At 37.2% G+C, this 25,860-nt stretch overlaps 1 protein-coding gene across 7 annotated transcripts in view; it reads left to right on the forward strand.

The window, feature by feature from the left end:
• The window catches only part of ATE1 (arginyltransferase 1), a 182,316-nt gene that overhangs the window by 42,363 nt on the left and 114,093 nt on the right, over positions 1-25,860 (forward strand). For all 7 annotated transcript variants that reach the window (XM_048856322.2, XM_048856321.2, XM_075131044.1 and 4 more), the window contains one exon: positions 11,437-11,469. In XM_048856322.2, the coding sequence (XP_048712279.2) occupies positions 11,437-11,469 (33 nt within the window). The remainder of the gene's footprint in view (positions 1-11,436; positions 11,470-25,860) is intronic.

The raw sequence follows: 25,860 nt of genomic DNA on the forward strand, positions 1-25,860 counted from the left end.
AATATCTGAGCTTTATACTTTATACCTTGGTCCCAAGATGTGCAGAAAGAGAGTAGCAGAAATTCCAGGAGGTGATTCCCTCTCCTCTGCATCTTTGCATGGCAGATTCCTCTTGACCACCAGCCTGAGTTTGTCAAGGGCAATATAATCATCTGTTCATACCCCTGTGTTTTTCAGTAGTCTATTCCATTTCCTCCAGGCTTGGGGACACATAAACAGGCAAGGGAGGAGTGTGTTTATCGCAACTGCATCAGGAGGTGATTCTCCTCTGGGAGTTCTGCATAGCCAGCTCCATTCACTTCAGAACTGCATACCTTCCAAGTGCGCAGAACATGTTGGAAGATCATCAGGGCAAGGGCTTTCTCTGATCATTGTGAGTACGCACTATGTCTGGACATGTCCCAGTCCATCTTTCAGCTGTGGAGGGACTCCCCAAGAAAGTGCTGTCAGTTCTGTTCCTGGGAAGGGCACAGCCATGGCTCATTGATGGACACTTTCCTGCTACCATGGAAGAACTCCCTAATGTTCTTCCATGGCTGTATTAAAGTATATTTGGCAGCTATTTCAGCTTTCTATCCTTCAGTGGATAATGGCTTTATTTTTTCTAACTGCATTACTATCAGATTGCTACAAGGGTTAGGCTGATTATACCCACAGGTATACCTGTTCCCCATAGGATCTGACCCTGGTGATGCTAAAATTAATGGGGCCACTCTTTGAAATTCTCAAGACTTGCTCCCTGCTCCACCTCTGTATGAAGGTGGAAGAACTCCCTAATGTTCTTCCATGGTACCTCATACTTATAGCACTGGTTTGACCTTGAAAGCGCTGGTATTTGACCTTACTAACCATGTCAGTCAGACCTCTGTCTCTCCTCTTGGATCCAGATGCAATTTCTCAGGACCATGGCTGTCTGGTCTAGGCTAGTCTGCAAACCCTCCAGCTGACAGAGTGGATGCTTCATGACTAACACTGTTGGAAAGGGGTTGCTCTAAGGACGTTCTGTAATTACTGTTGAACAGTAGAAAGTCCAGGTGCACTGATGAGATGAATTTGTTTTCCCTTTTAAATCTGATATCAACAGAAGCATCTCTTGGCATAGCAGACTTCTGTCAGCCACTTATTGGGCTATCTTTCGCACTAGAACATCAAGGTCTGACAGTTAGCTGTATTAAAGTATATTTGGCAGCTATTTCAGCTTTCTATCCTTCAGTGGATAATGGCTTTATTTTTTCTAACTGCATTACTATCAGATTGCTACAAGGGTTAGGCTGATTATACCCACAGGTATACCTGTTCCCCATAGGATCTGACCCTGGTGATGCTAAAATTAATGGGGCCACTCTTTGAAATTCTCAAGACTTGCTCCCTGCTCCACCTCTGTATGAAGGTGGTGTTTGTGGGTGCAATAATTTCATCCAGGAGAGCAGGTGAGTTGAGAGTCTTGGTGTTAGAGCTTCCTTATACAGGTTTCCATAAGAGTAAAGTTTACTTCTGCCCTCACCCAAAGTTCCTAAAGGTAGTGTCTAATTGCCACATTAATCAATCAATTTATTTTCTGACTTTCTTTCCAAAGCCTTCATTCGTTTGATGTGAGAAGAGCTTTAGCTTCCATTTGGACCGCACAAAGTCCTTTAGATCCTCAATTCCATTGTTTGTTGCAGTTGCAGACAGAGACCAACCAGTTTCCACTCATAGAATTTCCTCTGGTATTTCTTCTTGCATTCATTTGTGCTACCAGTTAGCTAATGTCACGCCAGCACCTAGAATGTTAGCCCGTTCAACTAGAGCATAGAAAGCTTCAGCATTTTTCCTGGTGCAAGTAACCCTTCAAGACATTTCCAAAGTGTCAACTTGGTCATCAGACTACAACTTTGTTGCTCGTTATGCCATTTCCCATCCGTCCAGGAATGATGCTAGTTTTGGATGGGTGGTTGTCCAAATCCAGGTACACTTAACATGGAGGCAGGTCTGGAATCTGCTTCTGAGTCACCTACAGTGGAATGGACATGTCCAAAGACTTGGAGAAGAAGAAAGAGATACCTACCTTTCCATAAGTATAGTTCTTTAAGATGTTTTGCACTTGTTGATTTCATGACCCACCCTCCTTTCCTTCTCTATTGGAGTCTATCTGGTAAGAAGGAACTCAGGAGGGTTCGGATGGCTCTGTCCCCTTATCTGCATGCAGTTGTGCATGACACCTGAGGCCATTTGAGCTGCTCCAACAGATAGCACTGAGGAGAAAAAGTTCTCCAATAGCTGTGCATGAGGTGTGCAGACACACCAACAATGGAATGGACATGTGCAACACATCTCGAAGAACAACAGTTACAGAAACGTAGGTAGCAGTTTCTTCTTGTGATGTGGCCTTCCACTAGTTTGGACAGAATAGTGGGTAGCTCCATCTAGTTCTTGCCTGAGGTAAAATTATTTAAACTCTTTTCTTGTCCTTAAAGAAATACGTAGACACCAAATATCCTAGTTTTCCGGACTCTGGCAGCCAAGCTTTCAGCACTGTGTACAATTACCTTCTTTTAGTTAGTTGAGGTGTTTTTTTTCTTCCCCCCCCCAATACCATCTCTTTCTGCTCTGTCCGCCACTCTTTGACCTATCAGATTCAGCCACCTTAGGACAATGGCTTCTCTCTTTCTCTCCACACCTGGTAGGGGAAGCTTCAGCAGTAGTTTGCTCAGTTGACTTCCTCTCTCTCCCTTATGGCCACTAGCAGCAGCTTAAAGTTGTTTGGATCACCACACTCCTTAGCTGCAGTGGCTTATTGGTTTTGATCTCCAGTTCACTGAAAGAGCCTTGGGCAAGCCATCAGCAATATGAACTGCAGCAATGAAGATTCCTTCTCATGGCCTTAGTGTATACGCACCTGGTTATTAGACAGATAAAGATGAATTGAGGGGATGCAGAGAAAAGCTACGAAGTTAGACACAGACTACATGTGTGACCTTAGGCCAGGTCACTTCGAACCTGACTCCTGTGATACTCAGCACTTATAGTTCTCAGAGAATTCTGCTGGAGTTTTGAGTGCTCAGCACCTCTGAAAAATCTTTGTGCCTGTCTTCTGTTAAATAATACTTCCCCACTTTACATGGTGGTTGAAACTAAATAATTCATATTTGAAAGGTCACTACACTGTAAGTGCGAACTGTATTTATTGTGACTCAAAAGGAAAAGGCCAAAATCAGTAGGGAACACAAGTATTTTGAAGAGGATATATACTGTGAATAAAAATAAATGGAAAGCTATTAGAAATGCTTCACGCAATCCCTTCCTCAACATCTTAACAATAAAAGACAGCGGTTGTTTAATTTCTGGTGCAGTGTGCTAAAAACTTAACCTTCAATAAGTTAAATAAACATTAACAAGTGTGAAATTATACTTTACTAAACAAGTAATTCTTCTATGAACAGATCAGTTGTTGTTAACACTTGTATTACATGCCTATTTTTTCCAGTAAGCCTAAGGGTGATCCCATTTTATGACAGTTGACAAATGAACAATATTAAATTCCTATAACTTAGTGTAAATGTTAGTTGTTTGTCTTTTGATGTGGAAATTCATTTTACCAGCAAAGTCATTCTGAACAACTGCTTATTTGATTAAAGATAATGTCCCCTGTCCTAGAATACTGTTAATTCTCAATTACTGCAGTTGTAAACACTATGAATGTGTGTGTGTGACTGTTTTAAGTACCCATCCAGGCATCCAGTAGATTTATCTGTCTAATAGATATTGAATGATTGTTGTTGTTTATTTTAGTAATGTTGAAATCTGAAAGAAACAGGTAGCTTTTCCTGATGCTCTTGGTGATGTGTTGAAAGAAAATTATGCTTTCTGGCAGTGCTGACATGGTAAAAACCAAAATAACTTTGGTTGTATTGCTAATAAACATAAAATTAAAAGGAAGGGATACAAAATAATGCCTAAGTATAATTTGTGTGGTATTCATATATAGAACTCCATTAAGATTAGTGTGGACCTAAAGCTCAAATATTTCACTGTTTGTTAAGTGAGTGAGTGTTTTCTCTTTTTAGACACTAGGAATTTAAACAGAGGTAATGCAGTAACAGTGTTACTATAATAATACAAATATGAGAAGACCAGCAGGTTGCATTTGAAAGTGGTGCCAGTCATTAAACTTACAAAGGGAAAATTTTTCAATATACTGAAATACACAAGTAGGTGAAATTTCAGGTTACAAGTCCAATGTTCTTATTCGTTTGTCTTTTAAGGTAAATGAAAAGATTGACAAATACCTTGTGTTATAAAACATTTAATGACACTTGGCTTTCAGGTACATTATTTTGGCACCATTAGCCTCATTTATTATTTGTGCCATCTCAAAACCAGGTAAATAAATTTCTGGCTAGAGAGCACTAAAGCTATCCAAATTCTAATTTTTGTAAAGTGTGGTTTGTTTTTTTTGCTTTTTTTAACTACTAAGCATCTTCTGTAAACTGTTGTGTGGTATTAGGCCACTGTAGATATATCCTTGGTTCAAGACTTTTCCGCTATTGGTTATCTTCAAAAGATTTGAGGACTTATAGTTTAAATGTAGTTTTTAAAGAGTCTAGTTTTACTGTACTAATATGGTGTACTGTAGTTTTGTATTATTTGTGTTAAGACATTTATATTTTTTTATTTTATTTTTCTTGCTCCTTTTCATCCATCACATGTAGTAATCAGTGTGGCTGTTCTAGGATTTAGCCACATGCTATTTCTACAATCACATTGTTAGTTAATGTAACTTCTAGGTTTTAAGTCTCTTTACAGCATTGTTCGTCCTTAAGAAAAACTTACAGCTGCAAGACAACCAAAATAAATGATGTGGCATCTGTACAAGTTAGAAAACATTTCCGTACATGATCATAAAACTTGTAAGCAGTTCTCAGAAAAAAGCCAAAATGATCAGTTTTATTGCCTTTTAGACCCACTGAAGCAAGAATTCTTATTTAACTTATTTGGGATATTTTATAATGACAAGTTCATAGAGGAAAAATAGTATGCCCCTCAGTTTCCACTGCTAAGGTAGTTGGTCAACCTCCTTACCTTATGCTTAGTTAAATATTTGTCTTGGAAGAAAATAATGTAATAGCATACAAAAGATTCAGTGTCTGAAAAGGTGCAAAAAATATTACCAAAGTGGTCAAATAGTTTGTTCTTTATTTTTCCAGTTTTTTCATTACCTCCCTGAAAAGACAGTTGAACCAGTACAGAAAATGAAGTCAGAAGTCCACGGTATGGCCGAGGGACTCATTCAGATCTTTAGAAACCATATATCTGTGTATTTAAAAAAAAAAAAAAAAAAAAAAAAATTTAAAAAGTGGATATACCTTGATACTTGACGTAGTTGATATACCTTGTCTTCCAAAGATACCTAATACACTGGTTCTCTACTTTGGTGTCTTGAGTTTCCAGTGAGTGTGTGGCCAAAAGGCATATAGGTTTTTTTGTTTTTTTTTAAACAATCGAGGCTACTGGGGGATGCTTTCACCTTACACTCTTCCTCAGTCAGTTGGTGTATTAGTGCATTTGCTGACAGCTACCAAACATTAGTCTCCCATGCCACTTTGTTTTGACTGTTGCCTTAGCAGATTCTTCCCCCTGTACATTTGCAAGTTAATCAATCCATTTTTGTTGCATATCAACGCTTCCTTTTTTGGTGTTCCAAGTATTCACTCTAGTTATTTACATGGCCCGTTTCTGGGTAGTAAACAGACTGCCTCGCAATCGTTAATGAAGTTTTATTCTTACAACATCCCTATGAGTGAAGGAAATAATCTGTTTTACAAATAGGGAACTGAAGCACAGACTATGTTAAGTAACATGCTCAAGATCACTCAGGCAATCTGTGTCTGAAATGGGAATTGAAACCATGTCTCTTGCATCCTAGTCTAGTTCCTACCCTGTATGTTGTTAACTTTCCCTGGGCCTGTTCTTATGCAAACACCAACTGTAAGACTCACTGAGCTCCATCACATTTCAGGAAGATATGGCAAGAGAAAACCCCAGTAATCTTGATCACTCAATTCAAGTTTGAGAAATGCGGTTCTCTAATACGTTAAATTTGCCCCATGATATCTTCCATTTGTATTTCCCCTTATTCAAATCTTTCCCTTGAGGAGACAATTGGGTCCCTCATCCAGACCTCAAATGGAATGGCCATGTTGTTGCAGACTTTTTTTTTTTAAATGTAACTTCTAATCATGTATCAGCTGTGCTCTCGGTATCTCTGTAATGCTTTTATGTGAATGCATGCCTTTAAAGGTGACAGGCAAAGGAAAAAGATTGGGCTTGTATCCCTTATTTGCCTGACAGATTTTTTGAAAGCAAATTTTCTATGCTTTTCTTTTTTTTTTTTTTTCATTAGAAGTTTTGTTGTCTGTCCTGGCAGACTGTGGAACTGAAGGTTAGTAAAATGATGTTGTCACAAGAGTTCAGAGCAACTGATGAGAGAAGGGATTTTTAGTCACACTATAACACTTACGGGGAGAAGGTGTGGGTTTTTTTTATTGAAACCTAGTTAACTATGGTGGTAAATGTTTTGGTTAAAGGATGTCTTTGTTAAAGATTCAGTGTCCTGCTCCTTCAGTTAAAATTAGAGCTCAGGTTAAACATCTGAGACAAGTTCTGATGAGTCTCCCAGGAAAAACAGGGAAGACCAGGCTTGACATTCCTGGTGCATAGGTGATAAATATCAAGTAGAATTAAAAAAAAAAAAAAAAAAAAAACCCCAAACATCTTTTAGACCTTGTTTGCACACTAAAGGTACAATAAGGGATGCCAGCTGTTCTTAAAACCCTGTGTAGTCATCTCCAAGGGGAAATGTTTCTGTTTTTTGTCTAAGAGGTTTTTTTAAGGTCTGTTCCTGTATTACTCCTCTTTATGGACTCAGGCCGGTCTCTTTCAATGGCTGAAGTGTACTTAGCAGCCATTTCCTTCCACAGTGTTCCTGTACAAGGAATTTGTTGTCTTTTCTTTGTACCTGAATAAAATTGTTCCTTAGAGGCCTGGTGAATTTATATCAACACACATGAAGTCCTTACTATCTGTCGGATTTTAGTCTGTTTTTTACTTGCCAATCGGTAGCACTTGGGGAATTACCCAGTTCTCCTAAAACCCTGCCCAATAATGCTCACCCTGCTACAACTACAACAGGTCTGGAGGGAGAGGAGGATAAAAGAACAAAATGTTTGGCCTGGAAAGAGGGGCCCACAGAGAGAATCCTGAGGAACCTCCATTTGGCTTGTATGGAGTTGTCTTCTCTCTCCCTGTGTGTTTGTAGTACCTGAAGAATGCCATCAGGGGGAACTGGCAAACAGTTTGAAGGAAGGAAAAAACTCAGTAGATGGATCTTCTGTTTGTAAAAGTCCAGGAAGCCTGCAGAAAAGCTGTTTCTTCTGCAAGCTCTGTGCACCAGTTTTTGCAAGCAGCCTGCAGTGCATCATGCAGCCCCCCTAAATCAAGCAGAACTGCAATATGTCGGAAGAGGGAATGGGCTTGCTCCAGAACTCATGAAAATATTCCAGAGCCACCGGATAAGTGGACAGTTATCTGTCTTGTGGGTGAAGATAGATCACTTTAGTTTTCAGGGCTGAGAGTTTGGCACCTTCCATTTAAAATGTTAAAACTGTTCAAAGATTAAATTCACAGATAACTCTTTTTTCCCCAAGGGTAAATGGCAGCTATTAATCTGCCTCTGTCTTTGAAAATGAATTGCAAAGATAAGCAAACAACTAACATAGTCAAAAAGAATATACTTTGTCTTTCAGTTGTGCCTTCCCTCTGAAGAGCTCAAATCACTATGCAATCATTAATATGAAGCAGGACTGAGAGCTAACCCTTTCCCCATACATGCTATGTATATTGGATTTATGGTTACTATTTTGCTTTGAAAGAAACCATGTTCTTAGATGTAGCTCTCATTTATCCATAACATCCGATGCAGCTCATAATTTCCCACTAAAAAGTCAGAAGTCTTATTTTTCTAGAAGCATGTATTTGTCTTCTCCACTGGTTCGTTTGAGTTAAAAACTTCCCTACATTCTTTCCATACCCTTTTTAAAGTATTGCTTTCTTAATGTGGCTTTTTGGTAGTATATTCATCTATTTTTGTATTTTCAGTTGTATTTTGTTTTATATTGTTTTTGGTAGTGGTTGACAATTTATTATAATAATTGGATTATGATAAATTAATGTAGCACTCATTTTATAATTGTATTTATTGTATGAAAAACTGAAAGCTGTTGGTTTATATGAGGTTAAGATTAGAAGTTTGCACTTGCCAAAAGATGTCCAATAATATTTGCAAATAACTGTTGATAAATGGTTTCTGCTAAATAAATGCAGACACTGTGGCCATTTACCTCTTGCATTTAGGGGCAGCACTTTAGAAATGTGTTTGTAATTGTCTTGCATCTGAGAATGAACTTGAACTATACATTCATGGCTAACTTCAGACCTCCTCTTTAAATTGAGTGATTCTGAACCCAGAAAAGATACCTTTGTTTTGCTGGTCAGATTGCATTTTTTATTAAAGTGAATTGCAGATGTGGGCTTCAATCAAAATTTAGCAACCTTTCTGCCTCTCGCCAGTCCCACTGCTGCCAAAAACTACACCATCATTGAATCACTTATTTACGATTACAGTAGAAAACATGGCATTGCTAGTTTTAGAGATATTCTTATGTAAAATATGTTGATGGAGAGCTTTGTTTGTTTGTTTGTTTGTTTTTGGGCTATTTGCTAATATTTGTTTATATCTTCACAATCATTGTTTTTTGACTAATTTGAAACACTGATCCGGTGAAGCCTACTTCCTAATTGCAATTATTATATAGTTGTCTGTTAATTGAAAATCATGAACTGAAAGATAAACATAAGTTATCTAAATGTTTACATTTAGATTAGAAACTGAGTTTCTTAAATTTAATTACAGTGGTTTATGCTCCTTGATTATATTAAACAGTTTGTGTTGATTTTTCTGAAATTATAAATATGGAGTTCATTAAACTTAAATCTGCAGGTTCTATGGAACAATCAGTTCCTTGCTACTTTAAAATATTTGACTTTCTTAGATAAAATGTCAGGAAAGTTTAATCAATGAATGTATATTTTAATATGAAAGCTTTAGCAGATATAAATAGATGAGGAAAGTAACATGCAATAATTAGATACGAAATCAAGTGGATGACTTGAAATAGTTAGTTTCCCATAAGATTGTGAAATAATTCTAGGTTATTATTTCTCCAGCAGAAAGGCTGCTTCTGTGTTTCCAATATTTTCTTGGAAACTGACTTAATCTTTAACGATATGGGGTCGCTGTGGTAGTGAAAGTGCATTTCTGACAAGCAGTATGTAGATAACTGTGGCAACATATACTCTCTGGCGAACACAGTTTGGCTGTGGCAACTAAGTCTTAGATTAAGATAAAAACTTTTCTAAAATCAAATGAATAGCACAGCAGGGCCTTAATCGATAAAACTGTTTGAAAAGTGTCTTTGGCTCAGCTTACTGACCCATAGGGTATAACTTGCACCATAAAGCTAGAGTTACAGATTAAGAACTATTGGGGGTCTTCTGACATCAAAATTAACAACACATGGTTTTTTTTTTTTTTCTGGTGCCAGAACCTTCTAAAACTATTGGCTATAATGATTGATATCAAGGTCATGGAAAACAGACAAGCAATGTAGGAATTTATAAATCTCTGCTCTCTTTTTAGCCTGTGTGCGTCAAATTTGAATGGCTCTTTGGAAAACATAAAATGAGCTTTTTTTCAGAATCCAGAAGTAGAATTAGAATATTACAAGCATACATTTTCCCATGCCTCTGCAATAAAACTCAGAATTACTCAGGGTGTTGAACCCCTTCCTTGTGAGCATATCTGAAAGGGCTAATTATAGGCAACACACACACAGTTTCCTTGTCCTCAGCAGCTGTTTTTAGACATTGCTTAAAGCATATGTCTAAATATTTACCATTCATTTGTAGGTTAACTTGATTTTATGTGTTTGGGAGAAAATGTAATCAAAATTAGTGCCCTAGGAAAAATCTTAAATTTTATTTCTGTTGAGCTCTTGATGAATTTACTGTAGAATCAGTCTTTTCTCATATACCATAATATATGGTTGTGACTGACTACTCAGTTTGTACTTTACTGATTCTCCAATTAGTGTATTTATGCAGATTTATGCAGCTTCAGGGGGCTGGAGTTAATTTTTAAGTGATCTGTTTTACAGTAATTTGGCTGTACAAACACTCACTTTCATAAGTAAGGATTTATTTAGGATATGTATAGCACTTTTGGCCTAAGGTCAACAATGCCAGTGTAGTTTACATGTTGACAACGTTGGCATTTTCCTACTTTATTCTGTTCTAAGAAAGATCGTTTGCTGTGGGAAGTCTTGTTTATCAATGGTACCATACATATACTCCTTCAGAGAGAATTAATCCTTTGCCTGTATAAATCACAGTAAATTCATTAGGGGAGGAGTGAATTAAACTGGGCAACATAACACTATCTGTTAAATAAATTGATTATATTTTAAAAATCCATTTTGGGATAAACTGATCCCTGTAGTATCTTTAAAATATTGACAAATACCTATTGTGCAAAATAAGTAAAAGTTATGCTGCTTTATTTAGAAGATAAATGGCATTAGGTAAATTACATTATTGTTTATTCATAGTCTTTTTTTTTTTTTTTTATCTTGAACACAATCACAGTCTTTCTGTTTGGGTTTCTCCTTTTACGGCAAACTATTTGTGGCACATCAGTATATGCTGAAGAAAAACTCTAGCTTTGAGAACACTTGCACTTTCAGGAAGCTGGTTTTCATGGACCTGAGCAGGCACGTTTTTGACTATGATATTCTGCCTGTAAATGTTAAGATTTAACCAATCTCTACCACCAAACAGGAAGACCAAAAAAAAAGGTGCTTTAGTGATAAGGATGGTTGGATGGAGGAGCAAGAGGTGTGGAGGTGGGAAGAGGAACTTTGAGCTTGTGCAGGGCATGGATTTAGAATAAAAATAAACTAGACGCAAACTTTGTATATGTAACTGTAATTTTATGTAGTTTTCCTCGGTCCCTTCTGGCAATTTTGTATTTTTACCTGTTTTGTATTGGACAGAAGATTTCAAATGTTTTGTAAAATTAGTTCAAGTTTTATCTTCCAGTACTGGTAAATAAGACATACAGTAGTCTCTTTTTGGAAGGTTTATTTTAATTTATGGAATCATCTGTTTTTACTTTCAATGGTTTGTTTTGGAAAATGAAGTATTCTTAGAGATTGCATAGACTTCAGGGTATTCAAATTAATAGAGAAAATTTAACTTCAATGCTAACATTCTCTTGTTTCTGTGTTGTTTGTTCTGACCATCCTCGGGGGACTATGCTTCTGGTAAATCCCTCCAATGCAGTTCACAAGATTCCTCTGCGATTCTCCACTTGAGGTATGAATTTAATCTTAATTCTAAACTTTGAAATGATTTAATTCCAGTGTATCTTGGTTTCTTTTGCCTTCTGTAAACTGTACTTCTACCAGATCATTATCTAGATATTACAATAAGAGGACTATCTGTAAGGGACATAGGCTGAGATTTGCAAAGGAGCCTATGGGAGAGGCACATTCTTCCTTTGAATTTCAGTGGGAGTTGGTCGTCTTAACTCCTTTAGGCTCTTTTGATAAACCCAGCCATTGACTCTGGTGTACACAGTACACCTATATTTTAGTATTGGGGATTGCATAAATTGAGGCAAAACCCGGAAGCCCTGAGTCAAGCAAAGCTCTTCAGGACTGTAGAAGCAGGTCGTGAAAGGCTAATAAGACATGTAAATTTCTGATTGATTTAAGTTAATGTTAAAAAATCGTGGTTGGATGTTTTTTGTTTGCTTTTTAAATAATGGCCAGGTATCTGATTGAATGTTATAACTATCTTAGGATGCCATGCTATCTTTTTCCCTTTTCTCTTTAGTAGTAGTCACTAAGGCAGAATCTATCCATAGTCTGGGAGAGAAAGGTATCAAATTATTAAGGGCATCATTAGTGTCCCTCAAACATTATAGAGGGTAGGGCCTTCTGTCCCTGCATTCCAGCAACATCAACTTCATTGCCAGTCCAGCAAGATCTCTTGGCATATTTTGAGGGGGACTAAAGGAGCAGAAGTTAAGTAAAATTCTAAAGTTTTCATTGTGTTAATGTGCTCTCTCTGACCCCCACATAGGACGTTTATCATTCAATGCTACTTAGGACACTTGGTATTCTAAAGACCAGGCTTACTTTATATACTAATTATGAAACATGTTCAACAGTAATGTACCAAGCCTCAGTGAATGTTTGTCCCTACAAAAGATGGTTTAACAAGTGAGGAGCTCTGTGTCTTATTTTAAATTGATTATGTTAATGTTTATCAGTTTCAGTGTCTAGTTTTTGTCCTCTGAACTGATTCTCTGACTCTGTTACTACAGTACAAATCCAAAATACACAAACAAATAAATTTAATAATTGAGGAACATGCCTGTTTGGTTTTATGCTGCAATTAACTTCCTCAGCCATCAACAAAATCCTTTCTCTGCCTTCCTTAAGATTCCATCTGCAGTGCACAGACTTAAGGCACTTTTGAGGACGCGCCGTATAGTAAGGTTGTTGTTGCTCACTAGGTCTGGGAAAGAGATCCTTTTTTAAGACATCCTCATTTTTGCTTAAAAGGGGTGCAAATGGTAAATTGGTTATTGCATCAGTTGGCTTTGAAGAAGTTTGGCTAGCACGCCTGTTTTATTCTGGTCATCTCAATCCATTGTTGTGACAAAGTGCAATAAGACTTTAACCTTTTCAAGATCCACTCTTTTAATGTTGGGGCCTGCATGCCAAACCAGGATGGCTGTTACCAGGAAAATCTTTGTGTAAGTGAAAATTTTCACAAGATGTTGAAAGCACAGTAGTCTACAGGGCCTAACGGGATCTAAGATCTTTACTGTGCTCACATGCTTATGATTATATGTGATCACCAATTTTCTGCTCCTCTGCTCTCATTGCTGGCAGAAGTTTTTATCACAGCCTGACAGCTCGTCCCCTAGCTGGTTCCTAAATGCATGCTTGTTACATGGCTCTTCTGCTGGTTTAAAATAAGTTCACTAGTAGGTTTCTGGAAAATGGCTAATCTGTCAGCCTCAGTTTGTTTAATATCCTTTTTTCTTTTAAGAATTAAAACGATGGAAAAACATTTTTTTTTGTGGGGGAGGGCAGGGGGAAAGAGGTTATGCATAAAATCTCATGTCATACTTTGGGTTATTATGTCAATACAAGTAAATTAGAAATGATCAAAAAGCAAACTCAACATTAAGAAAGATTTTTTCCCTTTTTGACAGTTTGTTTGTAAAAACAAGTTTGTTGTGAATTAAAGGAAAATTAAGTGAACACATCACTTTTTAATCTTATCTGCTTTTGTTCTAAAGAGGAGTCCAAGACTAGTGACCAAGAACTGAGAAAGGAGTTCACAGTTTGGAATGATGATTGAGATTACTTCATTTCCAGAACAAATACTGGGAAACAAAAATGTGGTACTGTCTTTGTTATATGTCTTAAAGAGTTAACGACCACATGATGGCAATGAAATTGTCAGGTTATAGTAATTACACCAGTAATTTGATATGTTGCAGTTTGAATGAAGCCATGTGTGGAAGGTTTGTTACTTTTCTCTGCTGAATCTACCTCCTTTACATTCCTGCAAGCTGAAGACTAATAGAGCTCATTAGACTTTATAGGAAAAGGGCTTTTATCACCTCGTCAAGTCAGGCAGCAGATTTCCATTATATTTCTAATTTTGTATGGCTACATAGATGCTGATGTACAGTTCCCTGCTAGGTTTATGCTAGTATTCTTTCTTACAGACATTTTTTATTGACATTTCAAAGCTTGAATTAAATTTTGTGTGGCACCACTTACAGATGTCTTCAATTAGATGAAGTTAAATAAAAGGGGTTGTATATCTGAGGCCAAAGGATTCTTGAAATTCTCTATTCTAAAATGATTTCCACAAGCCAATCCAGTAGGATGCAGCTTCTTCCATTTTGGGGGGGGGGGGGGGGGAATTCAAAGCAAAACTAAACCTTATGTGAGTTTGAATTTGTTTTGATTTTTTAATCTGTATTAGCTGCAGCAAGTACCTATATTAAAATTGTCTTCCCACTCATTTTATTTTTCCTTCCTTTATTACTTAATTCAGTCTTGAGGTATTGCCATCAATTCTTAAACATGAATTAAAATATTATTTCCTTCGAGATATAATAAGTGACAGTGGAAGAACAGAAAACTCTCTAGCAAAAAATACAACTCTGTAAAGAGAACCATCCTATTTTCCTCACTAAGACTATATAAAAAACATTCAGCTTTTTATCACTGCTAAAGATTTTGGTGTCTTCTCAGTCTGTCTAGACAAGAGCAAGATTGATGGTGTGGTACAATGCACAGCAATCTGCCATATAAATATTAGCAGAATAGCTGAGAATTATTCAGTGAGTAGAAATAAGCATATCAGTGATGACACTCTCGAGGTACTCATTGGTGTTTACTTGGAGAAAATTCAATGCTCTTAAAACAGAAAGTTGCAAAGTCAAGTAAGAGTTTGTACATGAAGTCCTCTCTGCACAGAAATGAGAATTTACCTTACAAAAATACCAAGATTGGGGACAAGAGTAGGACTACAGTAAACGATCTTCTGAAGTTCCAAATGTTTGTGATGTTGGCAAATCTTTATTAAGCATAATTGTTAAATAGATTTTTGGTAATCAGCAAATCTTAGTCCGGTTTTTGTTGTATTTTTGTTACCCTCATTGGTTTGCTTTCCCCCATTTTACAAGCCTTCCTATCTGTCCTCTTCCCAGGCCACTTACGTTACTTCTTTATGGTCTCTCTTTGCCCTGTCTTTCCCTCACTTTGTCTCATCACCTCATTTCAGGTTCAGAACTTTATGCAAGACACCTGTTACTAGCATTGACAGTGGATTTGCTGTCAACTTTCTAAAATGCACCAGACAAACTAGCTTTCAGAGCAGGTACAGCTTACATGTTTTGCTAAGCTTTCAGGGTGAGGAATGAATGTGCTTGTGACAGCTGGTTTGCTGGCTGGAAAACTATTTTCTTCCCTTGACCGCCCCTTCTAAAAATATTTAAACATGCTGTTTAGTTAGTCCCCATCCTCCACCCCCAAAAAGTCATGGGTTACTATTTAAGAAGTTAAATTTAAGGTTTGATTTATTATGCAGTGCTTAAAATATGTGGTTTATATTTTAGAAGAATAGAACTAACAAAAAGTTTGTGCTCCAACAGAAATTCTAATATTTTTATATCTGACCTTTTATATTCATGCTGTTCAGAAAACATCTGTTGGCCAATAAAGTTCTGATGTTTTAGAAAAACTAAGATTAATGGGATTGGTGTATAAGGTAATTCTATATTATATCCTGTTACCCTTACTTACAACTTGTGATAAAAATAACTGATATTTTTTTAAATGTCAGTTTTCTCTGCAGTTTCTTCCTGTCTTCTATCAGAGGGGTAGCCGTGTTAGTCTGTATCCATAAAAACTCCTTGTTCTTCCTGTCTTTGTTGGTCACAAGGCCAAGACCAATCAATACAAAAACTTTTCACCTTCCTTATCCAGACCATCAAATTTTTGTCCAATCTCTGTTCTCCCCTGTCTTTAGTTGCATTTCTGTGTAGCAGCTGTGTGGTCGTCATCATCTTTAACTCTTCATTTAACCAGGTTTAGTGCTAAGTGACTACAGCTGAGGAGACAATGGTTGTGAGTTCTTTCCTTTGAAGATCTTACCCTTTGCTTTCCCCCCCACATACAGATGTAGTGATCTGCTGGATTTAATTTGTTCAGTTCTGATGGGATGAGGTTACCTTAAATACATTGTAACTAAACCAACCAATGCATTAGACTTTTGATGTCATTCTGTCTGAAGTTAGAAAAAGTTGCAGAATAAACTGAGTAGGATTATACAAGCCTCTGTAAAAGGACAAAATCAAATTAAAACAGAAGTAGGCTCAGAAGATATTGCAGCACTTGAGCGGGAGGAAAGATGGGACCTCGTTGGGACCACCCTTTCTTCCCAGTGTCCCAGGATGCAGAACTGTGAAGAGGTGAGGCTTCCTTTTCCTCGGGAGGACCAGGGCCGATACAGAGCCCCCTTGCCCAAGCCAGGTAGGCTGGGGCAAGAGAAGAAAATCAAGGGAGTAACCAGGGTCATAACTTTCAAGCCAACAGAAGCAAATGCAAAAGCAAGCTCTGCACCAGCCACCTTTGGACACTGATGATGTCATCAGCCAGCTTCCTACAGTTTTCACTGTGGATCAACAGTGACAAGGTGTCACTAAGCAGTTTCTTTGAATTTATTCCTGTTTCTAGGAGTTCTTACAAGAAGAGTCTGATAAAGTATCCTGGGTCCAGTAATATTCGCTACTTGAGATACTTGTCAAAATTTTGCAGCATTTCAATAGATTACTTAAGGCAGTCACTTACCTTAGACCCCAGGTTAGGTTTTCTCTTTCACCGGGGAGCCTTAGTCCTTAGGTTCTCTCTTCCCCTTTGAATCTTCAACCTTAAGTTTTTATCTATTAAAGTGAGTTTCTAATGGCTATTACTCGTGCCTCCTTGATGGAGAAGAGAGCTACACTTGTGTAAGGAACCTTAAAAACAAGACATGAGCATATTTGGACAAGTACATTGTTTTCTTCTGAAGGTAGCTTTCGAATTTTACCTCAGTCAGGGTATTTCCATTCTCTGTTTTTGTCCCAACCTAGGCAAGAGAAATCAAATTAAAAAGTAAGTAGTAATTTGCTCTATAAATTTTAGTTATAAAACTAATAGGTATATTATTATAGAACTGTACAAAAAACATTCAAACAACTTTCTTGATTAAAGACCAGCAGTCTATTTTCACATATTTGATCTGTAGAGGACAAACTCAGGGAAACTTAGTGTTCCAAAATGAACAACTCAAAATCATTTGTTACGAAAATCTTCATAAGTATAGAACCCATAGCATTACACTCTTCTGCTGTAAGTATTTTAAAACTAGGGCACATTGAAAATGCAAGAGATTATGAACGTTAGCATATACAATCCTCACTTCAGAGCTGTTGAGTATAATGCTTTTTGGTACAAAGATTTAATAATTGGTTTCCCATCCAAGGCCCTAATCCTGCAAAGATATAAATTCCTGAAGTAATTTTTTTGTGTTGTGAGTGGTACCATTGACTCCAATGGGAGTGTTCAGAGTGCATTAAGCTAAGCACATGTGCAAGTGTTTGCAGGATCAGGGCCCTGCTATCTCCTTATCCCAACCCAATTTAGCGTGTGAGAGCTGTCAGGATCACATGACAAAGTGCATGACTACAAGCTGCATGTCTTGCTCGTCTTTCATTTTCCCTTTGATGTTGGATACACCGTTTATATACTGCTAACAATCCCAATTGTTTTTCAGATACACTAATAGTAAGAGCTTGCAAATCAGCAAACTCTTTTCAAAAGAAAGCAGAAACCCTTTGTATTTAAAACAAAAATATTTCCCCTGAGGAATCCAGTATTGGTAAATTTAAGACACCAATATTTTTCCCATTATGATTAGGGTGACATTCATTTTTAATCTTCACAATTTACTTTAGTTTAGTTCTCTTTTTTTTCCTAGAAAAGTGTGAATAATTCTGTTTAATTTCATAATGGAAAACTACAATTTCTGCAGTACTGGTTCATGTAAAAAAAATTGAATCTACGTTTATTGAAGTTGTTTAGAGAAAATAGTTTCTTCCTTGGCAAGCAAACCTCAGATTGTATGCTTAGGTTTCATCCAATAATTGCTACATACTGCAGCGAGTTTGCTTCTTAGGTTATATATAAAATTGTGGTACTTCGAGGCTTAGCTATCATAGCTAATTAAAAATTAGTTTAAAGCTTGTAACAGTCTTGAAACCTATAAGGATTCATATGAGTGCTGGCGTTTGATTCAGTTGTTCATATTGTGAGAAATGGGAAATAAAAATATTTGGCCAAACTATGAAGTCATTCCACATTTATTTCCTTATGGGTATAGAGAATTATTATCAGCTACAAGAAAACCAGCAAAGATTTACATTTTTCAAATATATTCCAGTGTTGCTTTTATCAGTGACCTCTTTGTTGAGAATATATAGCTTACACTGCATCAACCGACAAAGTGAGCGTGACTGTGCAAAGCCACCAAAACTGAAGAAATTAAAAATTACCACATACTGTAATTCAGTCTGACCGGTAAACGGGCATAATGTTAGCGTGATAGCATACAGGATCCTTTAAGTTGTCCCACCCTCCCCTGACCACATACACACAGTTAACTCCAACATTAGCAGAGTTCCAATAAAAAGTCAGGGCACACCTGGCAAAAGATTCCCTCTAGGACCCCTGAGAGCGTGGCGAGCTAGGCGAGCTACCAGGTTCACAGAATACTGGGGAGGCACTTTGAAAGCCATAATTTCACTGACCCCAGGGAAAACTGTATCTAGACTAGGAACAAGAGATTTCCTCCTTTCCTTTCCCTTTATGAGTAGTATAGACTTGTCTTCTCACCTTTGTCTTTACATCCAAAGCAGAAGAGAGAGAACGTATGATCCCTTAATTGTTATGGCTAACGTTACATTCCATCTGGCAAGTGATAGTCGCTGTATTTCAAGATTCATCAGGAACAGATAGAGTGACCAGACTATATAGGAGTAAAACTACACCGTTACCTTGATTGTAAGTTCTTTGGGACAGGAACCATCTTTGTTTTGTGTATATACATCATTTGTTTTGTGTATATACAGTGCCTTGCACAATACGGTCCGGGGCCATTACTCCTAGCTTCGCTGGTAATACAAATTAATAATAATAAATAAAGTAAAGCTTCTAAAAGAAAAGTGAAAGTGACTGACATGCATTAAAGCGATCTGGGACATTGACTATCATAAGTGAAGTTTGAATATAACAATTTACTACAAACATGTTCCACTGTATTACTGGACTTATGATCAATACAATATATTAGATCAGGAATCGGCAACCTTTGGCATGCGGCCTGCTCCCTGGCAGGCCGGACTGGTTTGTTTACCTGCCACATCCACAGGTTCGGCCGATCACAGCACCCACTGGCCGTGGTTTGCCATTGCAGGCCAATGGGGGCTGCAGAAAGCGGTGCGGGCCGAGGGATGTGCTGGCCGCCGCTTCCCTCAGCCCCCATTGGCCTGGAGCGGCGAACCGTGGCTGGTGGGATCTGTGATCGGCCGAACCTGCAGAGGCAGCAGGTAAACAAACCGGCCCGCCAGGGAGTTTACCCTGGCGGGCCGCATGCCAAAGGTTGCTGATCCTTGTATTATGTGATATAAGTTAATATTAAATATGATTTAAAGCACTAATGATACAACATTGAGATGTAAAAGTTTATAGACAGTACGGTATGAGGTCAAAGTAGAATCAAACCCTCTGGTGTTAATAGAATTGGTAGCTAGTTGAATGATAAGTGCAATTAATATGTAACAAAAATACATTTTATTGTACTTTTTTAACATGATATAAGCTAGTTTATCTTTTAATTTTGGTCCTGGTTTTAGTTCTTAAATCTACATTTTTGATTGCACCCATAGCACCCATAAATCTTTATAATTCTCACACCAATGAATCCTTGAGTTTTTTCATATTGATACCTAATATTAGCATTTGAGACCTGGTAGCCTCAACCCTCCTCCGGGGTCAGGGGGAAGAACTAATTTTGCTTGGTTTTGTATAAAACTTCAACTTGTTCACTGAGAGTATGGTGTATATTCAGATATCCCACACTCTTGTGTTTTGGGATTTAAATTACTTAGTTGGTCTCTTAAACAAGATTTGCTGCAGAAAATATTGTAATAGGACGTTCTTATTTCTATCACTCTGCCTCTCTTCTTATGTTTAGCTGATACAAAAAACTTCCTGAGACTGTTTTACCCTTTTCCCTTCCTGTTTCTTAAATTAAAATGTGATACATTTTCAAGAATATATTCAACTAATCTATTCAAACTAAATAAATATTGAATTTTGTTATATTTTTCTTTCTCATTATTTCCTGTGCTAAAAAACAGCAAACAAAACTGTCAAATGTATTGCACTAGATAATAAAATAAGGATATATTAGCAGAGGTTAATTAATGGCCAGTGGTGGGGCATGAATTGTTCAGTTATAAACTATGCTGCTTTCTGAGAGTCAGTGTCTTTTAACTCAGGGTACAGCACCCTGTGTGGGGGGGGGGGGGGAGTGTCTGAAGGCTTGGGATAGTACAAGATACCAGCAGCTCCTGCTGTACCAGATGGCCTGGAGCCAGGCCACCCAACAGTTTGCACCATGTTCTATTAACCTAGGGTTGAATCAAGCCCATTGCCTTTAAAATACCATAATAAAAATAATGCAAATGTTAGATCTTGTTTGAAGAAAAGGTAGCATTCAAGGTCATTTGCCTCAGACTTGTGAGGGCCTGGGGTTTTAATAATATAGCCCTTAATCACAGCATACCTAGTTGTGTTGTGATTCTCTCTCACAGCTTGAGGTTTAGCTTTTTTTTCCTCTGGTGTTTTTCTTTTTAATGTAATTTATTAAATGAGGGGAAAAAACACTGTTAGCTTTTAAATTCCCCATTTTTTTCACATGGACCATGTTGTCTTTAGACACCCTCTTATTAAAACCCTGAAGGCATAAATATTTTAAACTGCGTTACTAGGGGAATATTATTTCTAACATCAGACTGTTTCAACAGAGTGCTTTTGACATTGGATTTCTTGACTCGTTAATTTTAGAAGCTGTGGCACTTTTTGTAGTAATCAGAATAACTCAGAGTTTTTGTGGAATAAGAGTTAGGGTGCAGTGTTTCTGGTAGATGAGGTGAGCCCTGTACGATATGTCTTAATCATCTGATGTCAGTTATTGTGTACTTAGCATAGCGAGTGCCAAACATTGTCCCAGAAGGACACTTTAATAGTGCAAGGTGCTATGAACCCATTTCTGGAGGGACAGATCAATATTTCACATTGACTTAGTATTCTAGATCAGTTATACCTGAAAAGCCACTAGATGGAACTTAATACAAGTAAGACCTCAAGTTCAATGGAGTTGAGCATTCACTAAAATATTGGGGAGTGTGGGGAACAATATGTTACAAAAGATTACTTTGCATGAAAGGAGGAAATGTGTAAAATAAAACTTTGTTTGGTGAGGTTTGGTTTAATATAATGTAGATTCCAGAACTTTGCTGGGAATTATTGGCATGCCTGTAAAATTCATTGTAAAATAGAATTTGTTCATAATATTTTACAATAATTGAATTGGTGGGAATTAATAGTGGGAATACTTAAGGTATAAATAGTAAATACTGTACCTGACATCTGTGCTGCTTTTGCGGAGGTTCACTGATTCATTTTGATTGAGATGATGTATATGCATCTTCTCCCTCTACTCGCTGCCATCTGCGCACACACAGGCATTCTTTTACTTCACAAAATAACTGCACGTTAGCTGAAATGTTATTTTATATACTCTATGCTATACTTTTTTTTGAAAGTTCAACAAATCCTGTTGGACAGTTTTTAACTTCAGATATTTAAATTTAGACTTTTTTTGCATGTGGATAAAAGTTTACTCTTCCAACTTTACTGCTTCACAGAGATTGACTTTTTAAAGTGTGAAGAAATTAGAAGCAGTTTAATTTAGAAGAAACACAAGTACTCGTTTTTGAAGCTGTGTAATGCAAAAGCATAAACAGCATTTTCTGCTAAATTTAAGGTACTGGGATGTGACTCTTCAAATAGAAATGCACCTCTATTGCACCTCTCTTGGTGGAATAAGACCAAAAATAGAAAAACTTATTGCTCTTTATATATTTCAGTCCATGTCTTCTTGCTGAGGGCCTTATCAACATCTGTTGAAAGGGTGATGTGCAGTCTGAGTGCATGCAAGGGGCAAGAGCATGATGCTCCAACAATGCTGGACCAGTGGAACATAAGAGCAAGCACAAATTAGAGCAGATTGTTCTATCTTGAAATAATGGCTAAACTGACCCCTGCCTGCTTGCAGAAAGTGTTAAGAAGAGCTCTGGTCCACCTGAGGAGCTGGTGCTTAAAGTAGTGTTGCTTTCTCTTGGGACATGGATGTGAAAATAATCCCTAATGAAGAATTAATCATTAGATATAATATAGAAATAACTTGTTTTTTGTCTTGAGTAGCTGCTGCATGAACAAATAGTTTATATAAGAAAAAACATAACTGATATAAGATCTGCATAGATCTTCATAGAAACAAGTCTGCGTATATGCACTATAGTTTGAGGTCCACATTTTTTATTGATACACAAGCTGTCAGTTCCATATTTAGTGTTAGTAATACCACACTGCAGTTATTGGTTGAAAAAGCAATTGGTGAAATCTGCAGTTATTGGTTGAAAAAGCAAGGAGAAACATCTGAGTTTTAGGCCTAAAAGTCTTGAAATTGTCCCATATAGAGGTTTAATATTAACACGGTTATTTCATATAATTTTTTGGAAAATGGGGGAATATTTTGAAAATATAGATGTAGGGCATGCAGCTTTCCTAAATAAGATGTTAATCTTGCTAGTGTACTCCAATCTTAGCTCTGGTTCAATGCATTTAGTTTGTAATAACTATAGCCAAATACTTTCTCTTGTGCCTTTTATAAATGGTCATATTGTAAACACTACTTGCATGGTCTTTATCATTGGAATTACTTGTTTGAACAATTCAGTCACTTTTACCAAACAAGTCAGTTGAAATTATTTTTGCTCATGTGACTAATTTTTGACATGTGGTACCAATCAAAATAAATTTGACTGCCCATCATCTCTTCAGTCTAGGCTATGGTATAAAAATTCTTCACTTAAACCCACCTTCTGTTGTTGTAATGTAAAACAGTTGGCAATAGAAGGTAATATCAGATTTATTGAGTGAAAAGCAGTTCTTTCTGAAGAACTTGTTGTTCAGTGAAAAACATGACAAGATGGATAATTAAGTTGAACACTGTGGAATTCAGGATTAAAGGGAACTAAACGGTAAAGAAAATGTCATGCCAAAGTTAGTTGTGCAATACATTTTAATTAGAAGATGGTTTTCTTCTTAGTTTGAAGAACCAGTCTCTGGGTTTAGATAAAAAGAAAAGGAGTACTTGTGGCACCTTAGAGACTAACCAATTGCGTATGCATCCGATGAAGTGAGCTGTAGCTCACGAAAGCTTATGCTCAAATAAATTGGTTAGTCTCTAAGGTGCCACAAGTACTCCTTTTCTTTTTGCGAATACAGACTAACACGGCTGTTACTCTGAAACCTGGGTTTAGATACTTACCTAATCTGCATACTAGACTGTCTGTACAAACACACAACAACAATAAATTATATCCCTACAGCCAACCACCCTGCCCTGCCCTCTCTTTAGAGAGCTGAGAAAAAAGATAAGCTCTGAGGATTCTTCTGCAACAAATACTTTACAGTTTGAGTTTCTCCACTAGTTACTATGAATTCTCTAAATTACTGTAAACATTAAGCGCCTCAATACCTGTCTGAGAACAGTATTGTACCAATTTTAAAGATAAACTGAGAAATGGAATTTCTCTGGCCAAAGTCACATAACGAATCATTTTTGGTATTTGGAATACAAAAGGTCGTCTCCCCCCCCCCCCCCGCCACACCTCCCCCCGCCCCCGGTAATAGCTCGCCTTACCTGATCACTCTCATTACAGTGTGTATGGTAACACCCATTGTTTCATGTTCTCTGTATATATAAATCTCCCCACTGTATTTTCCACTGAATGCATCCGATGAAGTGAGCTGTAGCTCACGAAAGCTTATGCTCAAATAAATTTGTTAGTCTCTAAGGTGCCACAAGTACTCCTTTTCTTTTTGCATATTCTGAAAGTAATATATTAAATGAAGAGGCATGAACAAAATCTTGTCCTGCATCGCAGTTAGTTGTGGGTTGATCTGGGACCATACTCAAAACATACTTGCCATAAAACCATAAATTATATCCTCAGAAATCCTGACAATTTGTAGTAAAGCAAAAAGTGTTACTGGAATTTAAGTATTGTACTCTATTAAGTATGAGAGCACATTGCCAAGATTGTTTTCCTGTTTGTTTTTTGAACCCCACAAAGCAGAATACTCATCTTCAAAGTTTGTGCTTCACTGAACTTGGCACTTTTCCTTGAAAATAATTTTGCAATGGAAGCCCTAGGTAACATACAGAGAGCATGACCTTTTAAAATGCGAATAGTGTATCAGAACGGTGTAGCAGTGTTACTGATAGTAAGGTATACACAACTTGTTAGTAGCGTATGTAGTGTAACACCAAGGTTACATATTTAAACCCAAAAGGCAGAGAATATGAAGTAATAATTAAGGTTCTCATAGTGACAGTAACCCATATTGTATAATATATTCATGTATGCATTTAACAGCCTAGCTAGCAACACTCTGTGATAGATGCATGAGTCAATGTTGGACCTGCATCCAACCTTCCTTTCGGGGAAATGTATGTGTGTTTCACAACATGTGGGAATTTGAGGCTATGGCTACACTGCCCTGTCGTTCTTACAGAACTCTATTAATGCAAACAAACCTTTTAGTTCTGTCCTCGGTGTCCACACACAGGGGAGTTACAGAACAGCCCTTTGGTGTACAGTGCTGTTTATTCCCCTGTAGTCTGAACAATGGGGCACTGTAGACAAGTCCTGAGAAGAGCTCCTCAGAGTCCTACTTCTGAACATTTTTGACTTTTCCAAAATGGGAGAAGCAAAAAATAAGTCCCCAAATTAGTTTTAATAATAATAATAAAAATCCCAAACCTACACATTTAGACAGAATTGTTCATATTAATATAGCGCTCTGTGTTATGCTACATGATTACACGATTGAAGCCTTGAGTCAGTTTGTATCATTGAAATTGGTAATCTATACCAGCAACTGATCAGAAAAGAACTATGGGTTTTTTTCCCCATCTGAACAAGATTACAGGTGAGCTTCTTGTTATAGAAAAATGAGTTTGTTCCAATAATCATAAAGCAGACATGGAGGGGTAAATCTAATCTCTTTCCAGCAACTGCAAAACTAACATAATATCACTAGTTCAAAGATGTGCTCCTATATCATAGCTTTTTTCTGACAAATTCTTTGATCCCTGTAGGACCTATTCAGTCTAAATGGTGGCTTTAATCATTAAGGCTAGATCCTTTATATATTACACAAAAATCATTACATGTATTCAGATTGTAAATAGCTATTTGTTTTATTTAACAATGCATGGTGTTAAGATAAGATTGCACACTTTCTTTCTTTGAAGGGAAAAGAGTCAAAACAGACCTTTCCTGCTTTATTTCTTGCTCCCCATTGCTAATAAACTAAGAACATTGCTTACAGTTCTAAGTGCTTAGTCCAACAAGAATTATCTTCTGTTATACAGTAAGCAAGACTACAAAGCTTAAATTTGGTTCTTCAGCACCCTGATCTTACATACAATTTTTAAAAATAAATTCTTAACAAGAGGATATGAATGACAGTGGAAGAAATATAAAGCATTTATTAATCATAGAAGGTTAGGGTTGGAAGGGACCTCAGGAGGTCATCTAGTCCAACCCCCTGCTCAAAGCAGGACCAATCTCCAATTTTTGCCCCAGATCCCTAAATGGCCCCCTCAAGGATTGAACTCACAATCCTGGGTTTAGCAGGCCAATGCTTAAACCACTGAGCTATCATTAAATGACATACACGTTTGGTGGCATGTCCCTTATAAAGGTAGAAG

The sequence above is a fragment of the Caretta caretta genome, chromosome 7 (assembly GCF_965140235.1).
Source record: "Caretta caretta isolate rCarCar2 chromosome 7, rCarCar1.hap1, whole genome shotgun sequence".
Lineage (NCBI taxonomy): Eukaryota > Metazoa > Chordata > Testudines > Cheloniidae > Caretta > Caretta caretta.